Source organism: Chiloscyllium plagiosum, unplaced genomic scaffold, assembly GCF_037043375.1.
Source record: "Chiloscyllium plagiosum isolate Xiang-an unplaced genomic scaffold, Cpla_swu_hap1 HiC_scaffold_19, whole genome shotgun sequence".
NCBI lineage: Eukaryota > Metazoa > Chordata > Chondrichthyes > Orectolobiformes > Hemiscylliidae > Chiloscyllium > Chiloscyllium plagiosum.
Genome location: NW_028270157.1, coordinates 39,404,339 through 39,427,230, shown reverse-complemented (window position 1 = coordinate 39,427,230; position 22,892 = coordinate 39,404,339). Strand labels below are relative to the sequence as shown.

Below are 22,892 nucleotides of genomic sequence, written 5' to 3'. Positions count from 1 at the left end.
CCATCTCAAATAAGTGTTTCATCTCAAGACGTGACACAAACAATAAAACAAGAGCCTTGGATTCCTTCATCTGTCCTCCTTCATTTGCGACTTTAAGCAATTTTTCAGCATTTCTTAAACTTCTAATTTATTCCATTATTTTGCACTTGGGATAATGCATTGCAATAACTTTTCCATCTTGTCAGGTGAATTGGCCATGCCCATAGTGTTAGGTGCATTAGTAGCAGGGAAATGGGTCTTGGTGGGTTACTCTTTGGAGGATTGGTGTGGACTTGTTGGGCCAAATGGCCTGTTTCCTCACTGTAGATAATCTAATCTAATCTAAGTAAATAATTTTTATATTAGTTGAAATGAGACACTCCATCTAAACAGTCTCAAGATTAAAATTGATGTCTGTGGATTAAGGTTGGTATAGGTTATTGTTTCTTTGCCATTGTGTTAGACGTAAATCTCAAACGTGTACAAGAGACACTAATTATTCTAAAGTCACCTTTTCTACGGTATAGTACTTCCTTGGATATTTGTTAAATTTCTGAAAATGTAGCTCACTGGCTTTTGTTATTGTTTTCTAACCAGACTACATCTACTCCGAAGTAACTAGCATCAATCGCCATTTTGAAAGGTTTGGTTGCGTTGGGGGCACTCAACAATGGTTAGTTTATTAGGATTACCTTCATCTTCTGAAAACCTACTTGGTATTTTGCAGTCCAGGCCACTTTTTCGTGTTTTCATAACAAATTTGTTAAAGGTGCAGCTATCATGATGAAATTACCCACAATTTTCCAGTAAAACTGAAATAGTCCCAAAAATGTCATGATATCATATCCCATTTAATTTTAACAACGGGGAGTTCCATTTGGTGCCTTCCCCTTTGCTGTTCTTGACAACACTTGTACTTGCCCTACAATAGGACCCAGGTCAGTCATCCTTGCTTTTACAAATTCACTTTTGGCCAAATTTATTATCAGGGCACCTAACTAAAATTGTTTAAACAGTACCTTTTAATTGCCTTGGATGCAGTCAGCTGTGTTACTGTATGTTACAAACATTATCCAAATAACCTACACTATTAGGTACTTTAACAATGACTTGATTCATAATTCTTTAGAGTTGGGGTGTTTTTGATGCCAAATAGCAAGACTTGCTATTGGTGTAACTCATTTCTATATACTTTCTAAGCAACCTTATTAGATCCTCTCATTATCTTTCCTCTAAATATGAGAGCACAATGGATTGTAGGAGTTTTGCTTTGTGAACGGCCTACCTCTCCTTTTACCTGGATTTTATTGCCCCTGTTCACCCTCCACTACATTTACCACCTTGATAGCCTTGCTGCTGTGAATCCTCTTTCTTGGGATGATGATATCATCTCAGCATATGGGATACCTTCTGGGGCAAGTGAGACCTGTACAAGAAGGACGAGTTGCACCTGAGCTGCAGGGCCACAAATGTCTTTGGTGGGAGATTTGCTCGTGTGATTCGGGGAGGGTTTAAACTAGTTTGGCAGGGGGATGGGAATCAGAGCCACATATCTGAGAGGGGGTCAGTTGCAGATGGGGCAGTGACAGGGTTTATTCAATCTATCAGGAAAGTTTCTCACATGATGAAACAAATGGACCGGTTGAAGTGTGTCTGCTTTAATGCAAGGAATGTCTGAAATAAGAGTGACGAACTTAGAGCATGGATCAGTACTTGGGACTACGATGTTGTGGCCATAACGGAGACGTGGGGTCCACAGAGGCAGGAATGGTTGCTTGATGTTCCAGGGTTTAGAACGTTTAAAAAGAACAGGGAGGGTGGAAAAAGAGGAGGGGGTGTAGCATTGCGAATCAGAGAGCGCATCACAGCTACAGAAATGAAGGTTGTTGAGGAAGGTTTGTCTACTGAGTCAGTATGGGGAGGGGAAGTTAGGAACAGCAAGGGAACAGCCACCGCATTGGGTGTTTTCTACAGACCACCTAATAGCAGTAGAGAGATTGAAGATGTCATAGGCAGGCAGATTCTGGAAAAATGCAGAATTGGCAGGGTTGTTGTTATGGGGAATTTCAATTTTCCCAATATCGACTGGAACCTCCGAAGAGCAGATGGTTTGGAGGGAGCCGTTTTTGTCAGGTGTGATCAGGAGGGGTTCCTTATTCAGTATGTAGACAGACCGACAAGGGGAGAGGCCATTTTGGATTTGGTGATCGGCAATGAGCCAGGACAGGTGCCAAATCTTGTGGAGGGAGAACACTTTGGTGAAAGTGATCATAACTGCCTCACATTTAGCATAGCCTTGGAGAGTGAAAGGAGCAGTTACCGAGTGAAGATATTTAATTGGGGAAAAGGAAATTATGACGCTATCAGACAGGATTTGGGAAGTATAGACTGGGAGCAATTGTTCCACACAAAGGGCACAGCAGACATGTGGAGACTATTTAAGGATAAGTTGTTGCGAGTGATGAATGAATTTGTTCCTCTGAGACAGATAAGAAGAGGTAAGATTTAAGGAATGTGTGATGCTGGAAAAGCGCAGCAGGCCAGGCAGCATCCGAGGAGCAGGAGAATCGATGTTTTGGACATAAGCCAAACTTCAGGAATGAGGCTGGTGTGACAAGCGGGCTGAGATAAAAGCTTGGCGCGGGGGGGGGGGGGGGGGGGGGGGAGTTTGGGGGAGGGGCTCTGAGAATACGATAGGTGGAAGGTGGTGAGGGTGATAGGCCGGAGAGGGGGTGGGGGCAAAGAGGTCGAGAAGAAGATTGCAGGTCAAGAGGGCGCTGCTGAATCCGGGGGTTGGGACTGAGATAAGGTAGGGGGAGGGGAAGTGAGGAAGCTGGAGAAATCTACATTCATCCCGTGTGGTTGGAGGGTTCCTAGGCGGAAGATGAGGCGCTCTTCCTCCAGGCGTAGTGTGGCCAGGGTCTGGCGATGGAGGAGGCCAAGGACCTGCATGTCCTTGGAGTGGGAGGGGGAGTTAAAGTGTTCAGCCATGGGGCGGTTGGGTTGGTTGGTGCGGGTGTCCCAGAGGTGTTCCCTGAAACAACGCCTGGAGGAAGAGCGCCTCGTCCTCCGCCTAGGAACCCTCCAACCACACAGGACAAATGTAGATTTCTCCAGCATCCTCATTTCCCCTCCCCCCACTTTATCTCAGTCCCAACCCCCGGATTCAGCACCGCCCTCTTGACCTGCAATCTTCTTCCTGACCTCTCCGCCCCCACCCCCTCTCCGGCCTATCACCCTCACCCTCACTTCCTTCCACCTATCGCATTCCGAGTGCCTCCCAAATTCCCGACCCACCCACCTTTTATCTCAGCCCGCTTGGCACACCAGCCTCATTCCTGAAGTTTGGCATATGCCCGAAACGTCGATTCTCCTGCTCCTCGGATGCCTGGCCTGCTGCGCTTTTCCAGCACCGAACTTTTCAACTCTGGTTTCCAGCTTCTGCAGTCCTCACTTTCTCCTAAGATTGAAGGAACCTTGGATGACGAGAACAGAGGAACCTCTCGTCAAAAAGAAGAAGGCAGCTTACATAAGATGGAGGAAGCAAGGATCTAGTACAGCTTTAGAAGATTACAGGCTTGTTAGAAAGGAGCTCAGAAATGGACTGAGGAGAGCCAGGAGGAGGCACGATAAAGGCTTGGCAAGAAGGATTAGGGAGAACTCAAAGGCATTTTACTCATACGTGAGAAATAAGAGAATGATCAGGGAGAAGGTAGGGCCAATCAGGGATAGCGGAGCGAACTTGTGCGTGGAGTCTGAGCAGATAGCCCTAAATGAGTTTTCTGCTTCGGTTTTCACCAAAGAAAGGGAACTTGTTGTAAATGAAAACTTAGAGGAGCTGGGATACAGTCTTGACCAGATCAAGATTGATGAAGTTAATGTGCTAGAAATTTAGGAATACATTAAGTTCCCAGGGCCAAACCAGATTTATCCTAGGCTGCTCCGGGAAGCGAGAAAGGAGGTTGCTAAGCTGCTGGCAAGAATATTTGCCTCCTCCCTCTCCACAGGAGTTGTACCAGAGGATTGGGAGGAGGCAAATGTTGTTCCTCTTTTCAAGAAGGGTAGTAGGGAAATTCCTGGCAATTACAGATTAGTCAGTCTTACGTTTGTGGTCAGCAAAGTTTTTGAAAGAATTCTAGGGATAGGATTTATGACTATTTGGCAAAGCATAGTTTGATTAAAGGCATCAGCATGGCTTTGAGGGGGAGGTCATGCCTCACAAATCTTATTGAATTCTTTTGAGGAGGTGACAAGACAAGTCGACGAAGGTCAAGCAGTGGGTGTGGTGTATATGGACTTCAGCAAGACATTTGATAAGGTTCCCCATGGAAGACTCATTCATAAAGTCAGGAAGTATGGGATACAGGGAGTTTTGGCTATCTGCATTCAGAATTTGCTGGCTGACAGAAGGCAGAGAGTGGTTGTGGATGGAAAGTATTCTTCCTGGAGGTCAGTGTTAAGTGGGGTCCTGCAGGGCTCTGTTCTTGAGCCTCTGCTCTTTGTAGTTTTTATAAATGACTTTGATGAGGAGGTTGAGGGGTGGGTTAGTAAATTTGCAGATGACATAGAGGTTGGAGGTATCGTCGATAGTACAGAGGGCTACTGCAGACTGCAGCGCAACATAGACAGGATGCAGAGCTGGGCTGAGAAATGGCAGATGGAGTTCAACCTGGATAAATGCGAAGTGATGCATTTTGGAAGGTCAAACTCGAATGCTGAATATAAGATTAAAGACAGGATTCTTGGCAGTGTGGAGGAACAGAGGGATCTGGGTGTGCAAGTACATAGATCCCTCAAAGTTGCCACCCAAGTGGATAGGGTTGTTAAGAAAGCATATGGTGTTTTAGCTTTCATTAACAAGGGGATCTAGTTTAAGAGTTGAGGTTTTGCTGCAGCTCTACAAGTCCCTGGTGAGACCACACTTGGAATACTGTGTCCAGTTCTGGTCGCCCTACTATAGGAAAGATACAGAGGCTTTGGAGAGGGTGCAAAGAAGGTTTACCAGGATGCTGCCTGGACTGGAGGGCTTGCCTTATGAAGAAAGGTTGACTAAGCTTGGACTTTTCTCTCTGGAGAGAAGGAGGAAGAGAGGAGACCTGATCGAGGTGTACAAAATAATGAGTGAATAGATAGAGTCAATAGTCAGAGACTTTTCCCCAGGGCAGGATTGACTGGTACGAGGAGTCATAGTTTGAAGATATTGGGAGGAACATATAAAGGAGACGTCAGAAGTATGTTCTTTATGCAGAGAGTTGTGAATGCATGGAATGCGTTGCCAGCTGTGATGGTGGAAACAGAGTCATTGGGGACATTTAAGCGACTACCAGACATGCACATGGATAGCAGTGAGTTGAGGGGTGCGTAGATTAAGTTACTATATTTTACATTAAGATTAAACCTTGGCACAAAATCGTGGGCCAAAGGGCCTGTTCTGTGCTGTACTTTTCTATGTTCAATATCCATGTGATGTAACTGATTATTTTTCCTACAATCATGAGTGTTTATCGGACCAGTCTCCTTACTATCTTGTATGAACCACTGGATTTGGCTTTCAAAGGTTCATCTTGGTAGCCAACAAGACCACTGCTTAAAATGCTTTGGTTTGCCTGCCAATTCTTTCATCTCTGTCTGTGAAATACTTTAATATTTTTGTGCTACTTTACATACCTTTGCAAGTCTTTCCAGAAACATGGACACATAATCCAACATTGCAGATGTATTTTTGTTTTAAGAACCTTATTTTAATCAATTTTAATGGACTCTTATCTCATGGCAATGGATCAATTTAAATGGACTAAATCCAGTAATTTATTAGAAGAACCTCTGGTAGCAATAATGAGAAATCTAATTCTTTATCCCAGTGCTTTGGGCATTCATAATAATGTACCATGATCATGGATCTCTCTAAAACTCTGTTGTGGATGGTAAGCAATTGAATTAATTGTTTTTTTTTACCTAAACCTCTGCTGATGTTCAGGAAAACCTCTGACATAAATTTAGAAGCTTGATCAAATTATACTTCAATTGGTAGCTGTTATAAGTAAAAGAAAATCTGAGTTAATATTTCCACTGGTACCTTTTAGTTGTAATTGTTCTCAAAGGAATAATCTGTGGAAAACAGGTTGTCATATCCATAATTTAAAGTATATACCAAAGTCCTGTTTTCATTTTAGGTAATGGTTCTGCACAACCTGCTTGCAGTTGACTGACTCGTACTTTAAAAACCAGTGTGGATTTAAGAATACTAGTTTGATCACATGTTCATGTTTTCCCACTACCTGAATGTATGACAAATTGAACAGAATTGCAATTTGTCTTTACGAAATCTTGACCAAATAAAATGTTTAATGATGCTTGAATTTTTCATATTCTTCTATGTCTTGTCAAAAGAATTTTGTGTGCCACCGCAATATCTCCTTATGATATCTGAGCAGTACCACAATCTGATGAATAACTGTCCAGGGGTTTCTCAGGGTGTCTCCAGTTCCTCATCAGAATTCCAATTCTAAAATAATTGTATTTTGGAACTCCTTCAGCCTCAGCTTGTGTGTGAGCTGATGGCTAACTTAATTCACTCTGGATTTGTTTTCTGATCCTCAATTAACAAAGACATGGCAATTACTACTTCTGAATTATCCTTATTTTTAAAGGTCGTTTCAACTACTGTAACGTCTACTTCTGGTATTACTTTGATCTTTGTTTAGCCAGTGCTCTGGTCACCACACGATGGAAAACCACCTGGAACCTGCTCTAGTAACTGTGCCATCTCTTTAGCCTCACGTCGACTTTCTGTGATTATCGATGAAGCTCTAACTTTCACTCCAGCCAACTCATTCCCTAGGAGCAAATCTGTTTTGACCACAATAACTACTTAACAATTCCAATGACAACTGACCAGACAACAAGCCACTCTCCTGTCAGTCTTTGTACAATGAAACCAGAATATACTCTCCACTTATTTCATTGTGTAACATTTTGGCCTTCATTGAACTCTCTGGAATTGAAACTAAACTCTTTTTCAACTAAACAGTTTGAGTGGCATTTGTATTCCTTCTAACATAGTTACAGAATTAACTGCATATCTACCTTTTTATTTGATCCTCCTGCACTCACAACAGTGTTGAACAGCAGTCTCTTAGCTTCAGTTAAAGCTACAATTTGATCTGTATAATTTTCCTTAGAATCATAGAATCCCTACAGTGTGGAAGAGGCCATTTGGCCCATCGAGTTTTCACTGACCATCCAAAGAGCATCCCACCCACCCCAACCCTGTTCCTGTAACCCTGCATCTACCATGGTTAATTCATCTAGCCCGTGTGTCCCTGGACACTGTAGGCTAATTTAACATGGCCTATTCACCTAACCTGCATATCTTTGGACTGTGGGAGGAAATCTGACCATCTGGAATAAATCCACGGAGACACTGGGAGAAGGTGCAATCTTCACACAGACAGTCACTCAAGACTGAAATTGAACCTGGGTCCCTGGAGCTGTGAGGCAGCAATGCTAATCACTGAGCCATTGTGCTGCTCAAGTTTTGAATTTAACCTCCGTTGAAGTACTGGTGTTTTGTCCCGCTTGCTATTTATTTGTCTTGGTCTGTTGTGGTGGGTGATATCACTTCCAGTTCTTTTTGAGGGGTTGGTAAATGAGGTCCAAATCGATATGTTTGTTAATAGAGTTCCGGTTTGTATGCCATGAATTCCCGTGCATGTCTTTGTTTAGCCTGTCCCAAGATGGATATATTGTCCCAGTCGAGCTAGTGTCCCTCTTCGCCTGTGTATATGAATACTAGTGATAGTTGGCCATGTCTTCTGGTGGCTAGTTGTTGCTCATGTATCCTGGTGGCTAGTTTCCAGCCCATTTGTCCAATGTAATGTTTGTTGCAATTCATGCAGGGTATTTTGTATATGGTGTTCATTCTACTGGTTATTGGTACGAGGTATTTTAAACTCATCAGTAGCTATTTCAGTGTGGTGGTAGGTTTGTGGGCTACCATGATGCCTAAGGGCCAGAGTAGTCTGGTCGTCTTCTCCGAGATGTCTTTAATGTATGGCTGGGTGGCTAGAGTCTCTGGGCATGTTGTGTCGTCTTGTTTTGGTCTGTTGTGTAGGAATCGGCGGACTGCGCTTATCGGGTACCCGTTGTTCCTGAATATGTTGTATAAGTGTTTTTTTCTTGGCTTCTCATAGCTCCTGGCTGCTGCAGTGTGTTGTGGCTCATTTAAACAATGTCCTGATGCCGTTCAGTTTGTGGCTGTTGGGATGATTGCTCCTGCAGTTGAGTATCTGGTCAGTGTGTGTGGCTTTGCTGGAAAGGCTAGTCTGCAACCCTCCATTGGCTTTTGGTTCTCCTGTGATGTCTAGGAAGAGGGGGATCTGTTGTTGTTCTCTTCCTCTTTGGTGAACTTCATACTGGTAAAAATGTTTTGTGTTTGTGGGTTTCTTCTAATTTGTTGCATTTCATGATAAAGGTGTCATCCACACAGCGGACCCAATGTTTGGGCTGGTTCATGGAAAGGGCTGGTCGATCTAATCTTGGCATAACTGCTTCTGCCAAGAGACCTGATATTGGTGATCCATGGGTGTCCTGTTGATTTGGTTGTAGGTCTTGTCGTTGAAGGTGAAGTGGGTTGTGAGGCATAGGTCTATTAGTTTGAGGATGCTGTCCTTGCTGATGGAATTGATGCTGTCAAGTGTTTGTGGCCTTGGTTTGTCTAGCAGTGAGGCTAGTGTTTCTTTGGCCAGGGTCATGTTATTGATGTGAATAGGGCTGTTATGTCAAAGGAAACCATGACCTCGTCATCCTCTACCTTGGTGTCTTTGATGTTAAGGAATTCCTGGGTGGAGTGGATGGAGTGGTTTGAGTCTTCTACTAGGTGTTTCAGATTGCCTTGAAATTCTTTTGCTAGTCTGTATGTCGGTGTCTCGAGAGGTGAGACTATGGGTCTGAGTGGGGGGAGAGCGGGCTTCTTTATGTATCTTTGATAATCCGTAGAAACCAGGTATGTTGGATCCTTCAGATTTCATTCTTTTGGAGGTCTGTCTTGTTAATTTCACCTGTCTTGTGAAGTTTCCTCAAGGGATGCTGTAATACATATTTCTAGCTGTGGCATTGGGTCCATCATCACCTGTTGATAGGTGTCGGTAACTGCAAATAGTGTGTTTGCTTTTTCAATGTATTGTGTCCTGCTCAGGATGAGTATCATGCACTCTTTGTCTGCTGGTAGGATTGCAATATTTCTCTCTTTTGAATCCTTCCAGTGCTTTCCTTTCCAGAGTGTTGAGGATGTTCGCTTCTTTCTTTCTACATAGTGTTGGTGCTATTTGTCTGTCTGGCCTGCTGGATTTCTTCCGTAAGTCCGTTGTCTTTCAGGGTGGATTCCAGTGCTGCTAGGAAGTCCATTTTGTCCACGTCACTGGTTGAAATTTATCCCTCGTACTAGGACAGCTTTTTCCATGTCTGTGAGTAGTTGCTCCGACAGGTTCTTTATGCAAGTCTCTGAATTGTCTGTGTTAATCTGTGTATGAGCTTGGCCAGTTTTTCTTCTAGGGCTAGTCTTTTCTTTATCTTGGTCTGCTGTTATTTAGTGTTGATGGCTTGTTCAAGCGTACTTGTCCATTCATGGTCAGTCATGTTAGTGTACAGAGTTTTTTGGTGCGTAATTTCTCATTCGTAGTTGTGGAGTTGGTTGTGGGCATCACATCTCATTTCTTATAGCACCCTGCAGCTGTTCTGTTCTGCTGTTTTTCTAGTTTGTGGGTGATGAGAGGTGGTTTGCATTTGACACATCATGGTAATACCTGTTGACTGTGGCATTAATTTATTGCTAACTGTTTTGAACACATTTGATGGCTAAAGGTGCACAGCATTCTAACAGAAAATTCCAAAGGTCTGTATTTCTTTGAGTGAAAGAAATTCTCATCACTGTGTCCTAAATGGCTAATTTGTTTGTTCCCCAGCTAGTAGAAACACCCTCCCAGCATCTACCCAATCACTCCCTTAAGAATTTTGTATTTTTCATTGACATCAGCCCTTCTGGACTCAAACTATAGGCATAAACTATTCAATGTCTCCTCATTGGACAGTCTCCCTGTCTCATCTCAAGAATTAGCTCGGAGAACCTAAACTGCATTCTTTTCAATGGATTGCATAACTTTCCTAATGTAAGGAGACTAAATTGGACACAGAATTTCAGATCTTCACTAAGGACCCATCCAGTTGCAAAAAGACTCATTATTATAGTTCAATGTCTTTGTAATAAGGCTGACATGCCCTTTTGCAAATATGAAATTTGGCTAAATTGTTGTAAAGCATCTGATACTGTGCCATTCTATTGAATGGTGAATAAAGTCAGAGAATGCAAGATTAGGAGACAAATAACCGAATGGAGAACTAGCTGGTATCAAGGCATAAAGAATCGAGTCAGGATATAATAGAGTCATAGAGATGTACAGCATGGAAACAGACCCTTCAGTCCAACCCGTCCATGCTGACCAGATATCCCAACCCAATCTAGTCCCACCTGCCAGCACCCGGCCCATATCCCTCCAAACCCCTCCTATTCATATACCCATCCAAATGCCTCTTCAATGTTGCAATTGTACCAGCCTCCACCACATCCTCTGGCAGCTCATTCCATACACGTACCATCCTCGGCGTGAAAAAGTTGCCCCTTAGGTCTCTTTTATATCTTTCCCCTCTCACCCTAAACCTATGCCCTCTGGTTCTGGACTCCCCGACCTCAGGGATAAGACTTTGTCTATTTATCCTATCCATGCCCCTCATAATTTTGTAAACCTCTATAAGGTCACCACTCAGCCTCTGACACTCCAGGGAAAACAGACCCAGCCTTTTCAGCCCCTCCCTGTAGCTCAGATCTTCCAACCCTGGCAACATCCTTCTAAATCTTTTTGGAACCCTTTCAAGTTTCACGACATCTTTCTGATATGAAGGAGACCAGAATTGTACGCAGTATTCCAACAGTGGTCTAACCAATGTCCTGTACAGACCTCCCAATTCCTGTACTCAATACTCTGACCAATAAAGGAAAGCATACCAAATGTCTTCTTCACTATCCTATCTACCTGCAACTCCACTTTCAAGGAGCTATGAACCTGCACTCCAAGGTCTCTTTGTTCAGCAACACTCCCTATGACCTTACCATTAAGTGTATAAGTCCTATTAAGATTTGCTTTCCCAAAATGCAGCACCTTGCATTTATTTGAATTAAACTCCATCTACCACATCTCAGCCCATTGGCCCATCTGGTCCAGATCCTGTTGTAATCTGAGGTAACCCTCTTTGCTGTCCACTACACCTCCAATTTTGGTGTCATCTGCAAACTTACTAACTGTACCTCTTATGCTCGCATCCAAATCATTTATGTAAATGACAAAAAGTAGAGGGCCCAGCACCAATCCTTGTGGCACTCCACTGGTCACAGGCCTCCAGTGTGAAAAACAACCCTCCACCACCACCCTCTGTCTTCTACCTTTGAGCCAGTTCTGTATCCAAATGGCTAGTTCTCCCTGTATTTCATGAGAGCTAACCTTGCTAATCAGTCTCCCATAGGGAACCTTGTTGAACGCTTTACGGAAGTCCATATAGATCACATCTACTGCTCTGCCCTCATCAATCTTCTTTGTTACTTCTTCAAAAAACTCAATCAAGTTTGTGAGACATGATTTCCCACGCACAAAGCCATGTTGACTATCCCGAATCAGTCTTTGCCTTTCCAAATACATGTACATCCTGTCCCTCAGGATTCCCTCTAACAACTTGCCCACCACCGAGGTCAGGCTCACTGGTCTATAGTTCCCTGGCTTGTCTTTACCACCCTTCTTAAACAGTGGCATCACGTTTGCCAACCTCCAGTCTTCCGGTACCTCACCTGTGACTATTGATGATACGAATATTTCAGCAAGAGACCCAGCAATCACTTCTCTCGCTTCCCACAGAGTTCTCTGGTACACCTGATCAGGTCCTGGGGATTTATCCACCTTTAACTGTTTCAAGACATCTAGCACTTACTTCTCTGTAATCTGGACATTTTGCAAGATGTCACCATCTATTTCCCTACAGTCTATAACTTCCGTATCCTTATATATAAGGTAGTTACTATTAATTAAGTGGTGGAAAGTGATGTTTCACAAGAATCATTGTTATCCCCAATTAATGATTTTGACTTTCAAATTGCAGTAACAATTTCTTACTTCTGTTGTAGGAAAGGTTTTGGAAAGGATTATAAGAGATAAGATTTATAATCATCTAGCAAGCAACAATTTGATTTCAGATAGTCAACATGGTTTCATCAAGGGCAGATCATGTCTCACAAATCTCATTGAGTTTTTTGAGAAGGTGACCAAGCATGTAGGTGAGGATAGGGCAGTTGACATGATATACATGGGCTTCAGTAAAGCCTTTGATAAGGTTCCATGTGGTAGGCTGTTGGAGAAAATGCAGAGGAAATCGGTGGGTCCACTGGCTGGTAAGAAACCACCATGTGGGACTGTCTCTAAATAGTTGTAAAGTTGGGAAGTGTAATTATTTTACTTAACCTGTTCAGCAATGTTATGATGCTCCTCTGGAGCAGGGACTTGAACTCAGGCTTTTGATAAAGAGTTTTGATAAAGATTTGATAGATTGGCTCAAAATGTTTCCACTTGTGGGGAAGAGCAAAACTACAGGCCAGAAAGTCACTAATAAGTCATAACATTTAGGAGAAAGTTTGTTAGCAGAGAGTGATGAGAATATTGACCCTGGGTTATCCTTGAAATGAATAGTATAGTTGCATTCAAGGAGTGGAGATGAGTATTTGTGGTTGAAGGTAATATAGATATTTTTAATCACTTGTTCAGAGATGTTCTTACACATTTCTGGAACAGGTGGCTCTTAACCCCAGGCCTTAACCCCTACTCTACCACAAGAGCCCTCCAGAAAGGAATATAGAATTATGCTAGTAGATGAGGAAAGTTAGGAGCATAAATGCTAGCATGGACAGTTTGGCCCAAATGGCCTAGTTCCAGGCTATAACATCCTTTGTGATTCCTCATTTCAATGAGAGCATTGGTCCTTCTGTATTTCTATTTTGTGTAATTTACTGTGAAGAGACATACCAAATTACATTTCTGCCATTTAATTAACTCACCCACACTCTCATTCCATTATAATTACTCTTATCTCTTCTTGGAAGGGAGTAACATCTCTTTTTACTAGTCTCTTAATTGTCAAGAAATATTGTTGACATTCTGTGCAGTTGTTGATGCCAAATAAATGTGGTCCAATAAAAAGTGAAAAATAGCAACAACTTAGAAATTTCAAAATAATTACTGATGTTCAAGTTCAGCAAAATCAAATTACTTAGTTAATCTGGAAGGAATGAAAGGAGTTATATCTTTCCAAAGCAATGTTTTTGGATCAGAAAATGATCTGTAGATCTCTGTCCAGCCTCATCACTTACATTTTGTAGCATCAATACTTTTCTCATAAAATCAAAACCCTGGAATGGTTTTGCATAGGATACTATAGTTGTCCTACCACACCCTACAACGAAATGTCTGCCTCATTGCCTTTTATGCTCCACTTCTTGGAATTTCCATCTGCTTTTACTTGGCTTGACATTTTTAGCATCATCCTGCCCCATGAGATTTCACAGCATGCAGATTTAATGTCCAGAGGATGTGGTATTTGTCAGTTTGTGAAATATGTCTGGTGGTTCTTCCTTCAGCACCTTTCATTTGCCTGCATCCTGTGTGGTCTGCCTTTGGGTCACAAAGTTGAGTCCACTTCTGTCAAGTGAGCAGACTCTCTTCCCAGCTGCTTGTGATATGCCTGAATTTGCAGAAGAAGCTGCCTTTTAAAAGGGAATGCTGACTAGGATATTAAGAATGCAGAAACTTTGGGTCAACTTATATCAGTCTAAACTTCATTACTTTATATTAATAACTTTCAAGTCAAAAGAGTAAATATCCCAATAGATATTTTCTAAAAGAAATAAATCTAATTGTGATTGATGTTTTCTATTTAGTTTTTTAAACTGAAAAAAAAATGTTGGTGTTTAATACTAAAATTTGTTTGAATTATTCTTTGTTGAAGGCATTAACAAAGTCTGCTGTGCAGCAGCAGCAAGAAGCAAGCAGAATACATCTTCAGTCAGCCACAGAGAGACAACTGCAGAAATGTGAAGAATTGCTCAACACACAGGTAATGTAACTGCATTACAGTAGTCCCCCTGTACCCGCGGAGGATACGTTCCAATACCTACCGTGAAAGCCCGAAACGGCGGATAGGTGCGAACCCATCATTTAAATGGGAAACGTACCTTTCCGGCAGCCTACCGGTCCCTGGTTCTGGAACGTTCCCTATAATATGTTTGGGCCGCAGTAAACCGTGGATAACTGAAACCACAATAACCAGACCTGTGGATACGGGGCTCGCCATGTATTTTGTTAACAACTGTTGAGCTTTAAGCTTGTGACAAAGTGATTTTTCTCTCCCTGTCCAACTCCACCTGTGTGCAGCTTTTGACGTGGTTGATTACACCATCCCCCTTAACACATGCACTCCAACCAAGCTGGGTGGGACTACACTTATTTATCAATCTTATCTATTTAATGATATTAGTGTACCTAATTAGATTTTCAAGGGTTGCATGCACCTATTAAGGACAGTATTATAAGCATACTTAGTTTTCACAAGAATGCTGATGGTACCCAACTGTAACTCAGCACCCACCTCTCTTGACTGTCTCACTGTTGCTAAATGATCAGGCTTCTTATCTGGAATTCACTACTGGATGATCTGAAGTTTCCTGCAATTAAATATTTGGAAAGGCTGAAAGTATAGTTTCCCAGTCCTCACTTAAAACTCCATTCTGTAGCAGCCAACATTATCTTTCTTCCAGGCAACAATCTGCGATTAAGCTAATGAAAAAAAGTAAAGTATTGCAGATGGTAGATAGCTGACATAAAACCAGAATGTTCTGGAGAAACACAAACTCTGAAGTAGAATTATATTGGACTCAAAACATTAACTCTTTCTGTTCCCACAGATATCTCTCGACCTTTTGAGTTTCCCCAGTGTTTCTGTTAGTATTTGAAATTAAATTAGCCTGCTTTCACATTTGATTTGATTCTACATAGTGAGGTCCGATTTCATTTGTTCTATGACTAAGATGGTCTGTTTCCATCTCTATAACACTGCCTGACTGCTGCTGGCTCAACTAATCTGCTTCTGAATCCTTCATTCATGCTTTCATTAACCCTTGACATGACTTCTTTTATACGCTCCTGACTGGTGTCCTGTACTCTATCCTCTTTAAAGTTAAGGGCACTTTTTTGCTGCATGTACATTAATGTTCCCCAAGTTCTATTCATCTGTTGTCCCTGTATTTGCAGATCTGCATTGTTTCCTGGTCAAACAAAACTTTATTTTAAGATTTTCTTCCTTTATTATCAAGAACTTTAATCGCCTTGCCTCTTTCCATCTCTATAATATTCTTTAGCCTTAAGACCTTTCCCTCCCTGATGCAATGATAATGTCCTTATCTCTGAGTGACTTCCGGATTTAAGTTGGACGTGCCACTGAACTGTGTTGCGACATATTGAAATAGATTGATCAAAAATAATTTTTGACTCTTGAGATGCAGTAATCGTGTCCTCACCTAAGGGCCAGCAACTGTGTCTTAACTCTTAGTTTGCAGATAATGCAAAATGTGGAAGAAGAGTGCTGTGTAGAACTCCAGAAAGACGTAGACAAGTTGGCGGAGCAGGCAGCTGCATGGCAGATGAGGTTTAATTCAGAAAGCTGAGGGATGCTGCATTTTGGTTGGAAGACATTGAAAGACAACATTAAATAGGGAGTAGAATTCTAAGTGCAGAGGGTGAAGGAGCAGAGGGACTTGGGTGTGTGTGTGTTTGCACAGATTCCTGCAAGTGACAGGACAGAGAGAGAGAGAGAGAGCAGTAAGTAAAGCATACAGTATCCTTGACTTTTGAGGTGGAGTGCAAGAACAAGGAAGTAATATTGACCTTGTTTAAGATGCTTGTTAGACATCAGCTGGTGTTCAGTTCTGGGTACTGCCTTAGTGGAAAGATGTGACTGCATTGGACATAGTACAGAAGCAGCTTGCAATAATGATTCCAGGAATGAGAAACTTCAGTTAGGAGGATAGATTAAACATGTTTGGGTTATTCGCTTTGGAGGGAAGAAGGAGAAGAGAAAATCTGATAGAGATTTTCAAGATTGTGAGTGGAGCTAGTTCGAGTAAATAGGGGGAAAGTGTTCTCACTCTTAAAAGGAACAAGAGGGCACAGAGTTAAAGTGATCTGCAAAAGATCAATGGTGAAGTAAGGGAAAACTTTCTCACTGAGTTGTTTGTGAATGGAATGTACTATCTTGAAGTATGATGGAGCAGGTTCAATTGTTGCATTTGAGGGCATTGGATGATTATTTGAATAAGAATCATGTATAAGGATGTTGAGGAAAACTGAGATTGGTACGAGGCAATAATGGTTGTTTAATGCACTGCTGCAGGCATGATGAGCTGAATGGCCTCCTCCTTTGCCATTGCACTCCTGTGATTTATGTCCAAATACAGGTTGAAAAGAACTGTTTTTGAAGTTCGTTACTGCCAATTTTTAATAACCATTCAGTTGAATATGTTATGTTGTGGCCTGTAGAATAGAAACAATGCTTTTAGTGATAAATTGTAGTGTACATCATGCCACTTGTACAAAGATCCTGAAGGGCAGACAGGCAAGAGGAGTGGAGACCACAAACAAATTAGATATGATTTTATTGAATGGTGAAGCAGGCTTCAAAAGCCAAAAGACCGACTCATCCTAAGTCCTTTGTTTCTATCTAAAAGCAACAAGAGAATAGAAGTACAGGATTAAGGCCTGACTCAGAGTTCATTTTAAAAAAAAATGTCAAGTGTAACATACAAATTGAATAAATTATAGGCTCAAATTCAAACTGAAGCATAAACTTTAACCATTGCTGCAGGAGGATCAAGACTTGGAATTGACAACAGCAAATTATAAATCCTGTAGGGAAGGTTGGGAACCAGATTCAGGAGGAGCAGTTTACATGATGAAAGCTGAAATTAATGTTCGGGGATATAACAAGAAGTGAACAGGCAATGAAGACTTTATGCATAAAATTAAAGCATAGAATTTGATTTAGGCCTTTGAGAGAATTGCAAATAGACATTTGGTAGAAGCTGTGAAGTGGCTGAATGGATAAATGCAGAGATTAGACAAGCACATAATAAAGGCAGATTGGGTTTAATTAAGCATTTTAGCTTTAGTGGAAAAATTGATAAGCAGACAGGTGCATGTTATAATGGTAGTGAATTTCTTTAGCATGTTTCAGATGGTTTTATATGACACCATGTCTTAGAGCCAATAAAATGGAATGCCAAATTTGATTTAATAATGAGAAATGAGGCAGATATATTGGATAGCTCAATAGCGTGTGAATATTTATCAATGGAAACCATCATGAAGTTCAATATTGTGCTTGAAAGAGGGAAACATGACAAAGCTGTTGGAATTCTAGGCTCGGATAAGGCTGACTTCAATAGGAAAGGTGGAGACTGTCCACAATAAACCGGGCAAATCTGTGAATGGAAAAATGACATAAGAATCAGGTGAATGTTGTTTGGAAACAATTTAATGTGACATAGAACCAATTTATATCTCAAGGGGACTGATTCTATTATCAAATGAAAAGCTATGGCTCACTAAATATAACAAAGAACAAAGAAAATTACAGCACAGAGACAGGTCCTTCAGCCATCCAAGTCTGTTCTGATCCAGATCCCCTATCTAAACCTGTCGCCTATTTTCTAAGGATCTGTACCCCTCTGCTCCCTGTCCATTCATGTATCTGTCTAGATATATCTTCAACGATGCTATCGTGCGTGCCTCTACCTCAGCTGGCAACGCATTCCAGGCACCACCCACCTTCTGCGTGACGAACTTTCCACGTGTATGTCCCTTAAATGTTTCCCCCTCACCTTGAACTTGTGACCCTAGTAATTGAGTCCTCCACTCGAGGGAAAAAGCTTCTTGCTATCCACCTTGTGTATACCTTTGGGTTCATGTCGCACTACACGTGACCCCATTGCACTACACAGACAGACTCTCTCTCTCTCTCTCTCTCTCGCTCTCGCTCTCGCTCTCTCTCTCGCTCTCTCTTCTCTCTCTCTCTTTCTCACTGTCACTCTCTCGCATACATTCCCACATACACCCTCTCAAAGACTTAAACCCCTTTACACTCTCACACACATACACACACCCTTTCACAGACACTCATAACCCCCTTCCCCTCCCCCCAACCACACACACACACACATATACATAGAAATTTGTGGGGTGAATTTGCACTTGCAAAATTACATTTTACTTTGCTCAAAAACTGCTTGAATCCATCTAAGATTCTGTAAATCTGTTTTATAGATTACAATCAGTCTGACCATTTTGGCACAGACAGCCTCACTGATGAAGGAGCAGTGCTCAGAAAGCTAGTGCTTCCAAATAAACGGTGTGAGGTTTTTAACTTTGTACACTGCAGTCCAACATCAGCGTTTCCAAATCATGGATACCTCATGATTTTGTAGACCTCAGTCAAGTTCACCCTCTACCTTTGTCTTTCGAGTGAAAATAATCCTAATCTACTCAACCTCTCTTCATAGCTAGCACACTCCATACCAGGCAACATCTTGATGAACCTTCTCTGCATCATCTCCATAGCATCCACATTCCAAATGTGGCCGACACAAAGTCCTATACAACTGTAACATGATCTGCCAATTCTTGTACTCAATATTCTGCCTGATGCAGGAAAGCATGCCGTGTGCCGCCTTGAACACTCGATCAACCTGCCTTGCCACCTTCAGGATACAATGGACCTGAATACCCAGATCTCTCTGGACATCAATTTTTCCCAGGGCTTTTCCATTTACCTGAAAGTGAGGAATGCAGATGCTGGAGATTAGAGTCAAGATTAGAGTGGTGCTCGAAAAGCACAACAGGTAAAGCAGCATCCGAGGAGCAGAAAATCAACGTTTTGCACAGGAGCCCTTCAGGAATTCCTGATGAGGGGCTCCTACCGGAAACATCGATTTTCCTGCTCTTCAGATGCTGCCTGACCTGCTGTGCTTTTTGAACACCACTCTAATCTTTTCCATTTACCGTATAGTTCGCTCTTGAATTGGATCTTCCAAAATACATCACCTCACATTTGACCGGATTGAATTCCATCTGCTATTTCTCTGTCCAACTCTCCAATTTATCTATATTCTGCTGCATTGTCTGACAGTCCCCTTTACTATCTGCTACTCTGCAAATTTTAGTGTCATCTGCAAGCTTGCTAATCAGACCACCTATACCTTCCTCCAAATCATTTATATATATCACAAACAACAGTGGTCCCATCGTGGATCCCTGTGGAACACCGCTGGTCACAGTTCTCCATTGAGAAACTCCCTTCCACTACTAATCTGTCTCCTGCTGCCCAACCAGTTCTCTATCCATCTAGCTAGCACACCCTGGACCCCATTCAACTTCATTTTCTCCATCATTCTACCTTGGGGAACCTTATCAAACACGTTACTGAAGATTAACATTTTAAAGCAAAAGCATACAAAAAAAACAGAGATTCTGGGAAATGGCCATGAATAACGAAGCAGTAAAAGCTGTAGAAATCACTTCATAAAATTTACTGTTTAGGAAAAAATGATAAAGAACAATTATATTCTTTTGAAAATTGAAGATAGTAAGACTGTCTGTGAAAGGAATGAGAAACATTTTGAACATTTACTTTGTGTCAGCATTTACAGTAGAGAAAAGAGGTTAGTATGCCAGACATCTGAAGGAAATTAACATTGAATCAATCAGTGACAGTTCAACAAAATTAACAGTAATAGTGAAATAACAGTAATGAAGGAAGTATTGACATTAAAGCATGCCAAATCTCCAGGGTTTGATAACTTCTGTCCCAGGATTTTAAAGGAAGTAGTTGAGAACATTACAGATGCCCTAATTATGATTTTCCAAAGTTCTCTGAATTTACAAAACATTATTTTTATGTTGGTTACTTACAGTAGGTTCTGACAGTCAACTATCAATTATTATCTGCATTTTTAATGACAACACCTCTTCCATAGTCCACTTGTCTGCCATCAGCTCCATGCTCTTTCACAGTATAAATGATGCTTTGCCCTTTATTGGTATTCTTTCTTTTGTTTTTTTATTAAATCTGTGCTTGCCAATGGCTCAAGTATATGTTTAACAGCAACCTATTTGAAATAGTGATTACTTCATAAAAATTACAGGCATTTTGATTGCTGTAGCAGTGATCTGCAAGCGGCAGCTCCTTTGCATAGATCAATTCTTGGGCTTCCCAAAGTTGTCTTAAAATTACTGGTCAGTTACTGCCTCATCAGCCTATTCTTGATCATCAGTAAAGTGATGGAAGAGGTCATCAAAAATGCTATCAAGCAATACTTAGTAAGCAATAAACTGCTCACTGACAATTAGTGTGGATTCTGCAAGGGCAACTCGACTCCTGACCTCATTGTAGCCTTAATTCAAACATGGACAAATTCATGGATGAAATTCCTGAGGTGAGGTGAGAGTGACATTCTTTCATGTCAAAGACACAATTGACCAAGTGGAATCAATGGGTATCAGGGCACTAGTTGCAGCCATTTTTGGCACATAGAAACATTGTTGTGTTTGTTGGAGGGTCAGCCATCTCAGCTCCAGGACATCTCTGCAGGAGTTCCTCAGAGTAATGTCCTCAACCCAATCATCTTCAACTGCTTCATCAATGACCTTCCCTCCATCATAAGGCCCAATGATGAGAGATGTTATTGGATAATGTACAGCGTTGATCACCACTGTGACCTCTCCGGTATCATAGCAGTCCATGTTCAGTTGCAACAAGATCTGGACAATATCCTAGCTTGTGCTGGCACCATTCACTCCATACAAATACCAGGCAACAACCATCAACAATAGGAGACAATCAAGCCATTGCCCTTAACATTCGATGGTGTTACCACCACTGAATACCCCACTATCAACATTCTTAGGATTACCATTAACCAGAAAGACAACTGGATTTGGCTCATAAACACTGACTGACTACAAGAGCAGATCAGAGGCCATTAATACTGCAGCAAGTAACTCATCTCCTTACTCCCCAAAATCTGTTCATCATCCACAAAGCACAAGTAAGGAGTGTGATGGAGTACTTCCCACTTGCCTGGATGGGTGTAGCTCCAACAACACCCAAAAAGCTTGATACCATCCAAGACAAAGCAGCCTGTTTGATTGGCAACACATCAACAAACATCCACCCCCTCCACCACTGACGTTCAGTAGCAGTAGTGTGTACCATCTACAAGCTTCACTGCAGATATTCACCAAAGATCATTGGGGTAGGGGAGTCCTGAACTAGAGGACATAGGTTTAGGGTGAGAGAGGAAAGATATAAAAGAGACCTAAGGGGCGACTTTTTCACTCAGAGGGTGAGACATGTATGGAATAAGTTGCCAAAGGAAGTGGTGGAGGCTATTACAATTGCAACATTTAAAAGGCATCTGGATGGATATATGAATAAGAAGGGTTTGGGGGAATATGGGCCAGGTGCTGGCAGGTGGGACTAGATTGGGTTGGGATATCTGGTCAGCATGGACGAGTTGGACCGAAGGGTCTGTTTCCATGCTGTACATCTTTATGACTCTATATAGCATCTTCCAAACTCATGACCACTTCCACCGAGAAGGACCAGGACAGCTGATACAATGGGAATACCACCTACAAGTTCCCCTCCAAGCCACACATCATGCTGATTAGGAATTTATATCACTATTCCTTCACTGTTGCTGGGTCAAACTTCTGGAATTGCCTCCCTAAGGACATTTTTAGGTCAACCTACAACATGTAGACAACAGTTCAGGAAGACCACTCACTATCACCACCTCAAGAGCAACCAGGAATGGGTAATAAATGCTGGCCAACCAGCAATGACCATGTCCCATGAATGAAGGAAACAAAACCTGTACGAATTAAAACTCTAATTACCTTATAAACTCCCGTTAAGTGCTCTCGCACTTGCAAACAGACACAGACTGGGAAAAAAAACATGAACGGGTGAAACTAAGAAAGCAGTTCAGTAGCTTTTGTTTGCATAATCTACTGAGATGGTTGTTGTGCTGATTGGAATTCTGCATCTCTGTTTTTCTTTTCTGGACTTATTCACTGTTTTGCAGGAGGCATAGGGGCTGTGTCACACTTCATAAAAGGTCTCTGACTTATTATTTGCAAACTTTACAGCAACTGCTGGAGGACACATAAACTGGTTTACTTCCAATTTAAAATAGCTCTTACTATAAAGAACAAATGTTGCTCCCAAACTGAGAAGTCTGCAGACTTCTCTCTTCTTTGTATTAGCTACTTGAGAACCAATCTCATTGTTGTTGCCAGATAGAAGGCGTTTGTCATCAATAACTGGTCACTAGTCTACCGACCATTCAACTACTTTTTGCCAACACATGCTCCATTTGTACACAACCCCTCAGCTTCAGCTCACCTGCAAGCTATGATCCAGTCACTGGAATCAACAGTTGTTTAAACAACATTTCCAATGAGTGTCCAGTTACTTGCTTTCAAAAATATGTCTTGGTTTTAAAGCATTTCTTCTCTGATTTCATTCCACATTTAAAAATAAAGAAAACTACAACTTATAATTGCCTTTTCATGTTGATATTCAGTAGATATTTTTTTATTCCTCCTCCATCATCCTGAGTCCCTTCATTCTTCAACTGGCCCTTTTAACTGATCTCTCCATAATTCTGCAAAACCATGTTTCACAACTTTCTAGACCTTGAGAATTAATTG

At 41.7% G+C, this 22,892-nt stretch overlaps 1 protein-coding gene across 2 annotated transcripts in view; it reads left to right on the top strand.

Moving 5' to 3' along the window:
• LOC122559657 (coiled-coil domain-containing protein 91-like) overlaps positions 1-22,892 on the top strand; it is a 195,088-nt gene that overhangs the window by 96,530 nt on the left and 75,666 nt on the right. For both annotated transcript variants that reach the window (XM_087997234.1, XM_043709495.2), the window contains one exon: positions 14,077-14,184. In XM_087997234.1, coding sequence (XP_087853360.1) covers positions 14,077-14,184 — 108 coding nt within the window. The remainder of the gene's footprint in view (positions 1-14,076; positions 14,185-22,892) is intronic.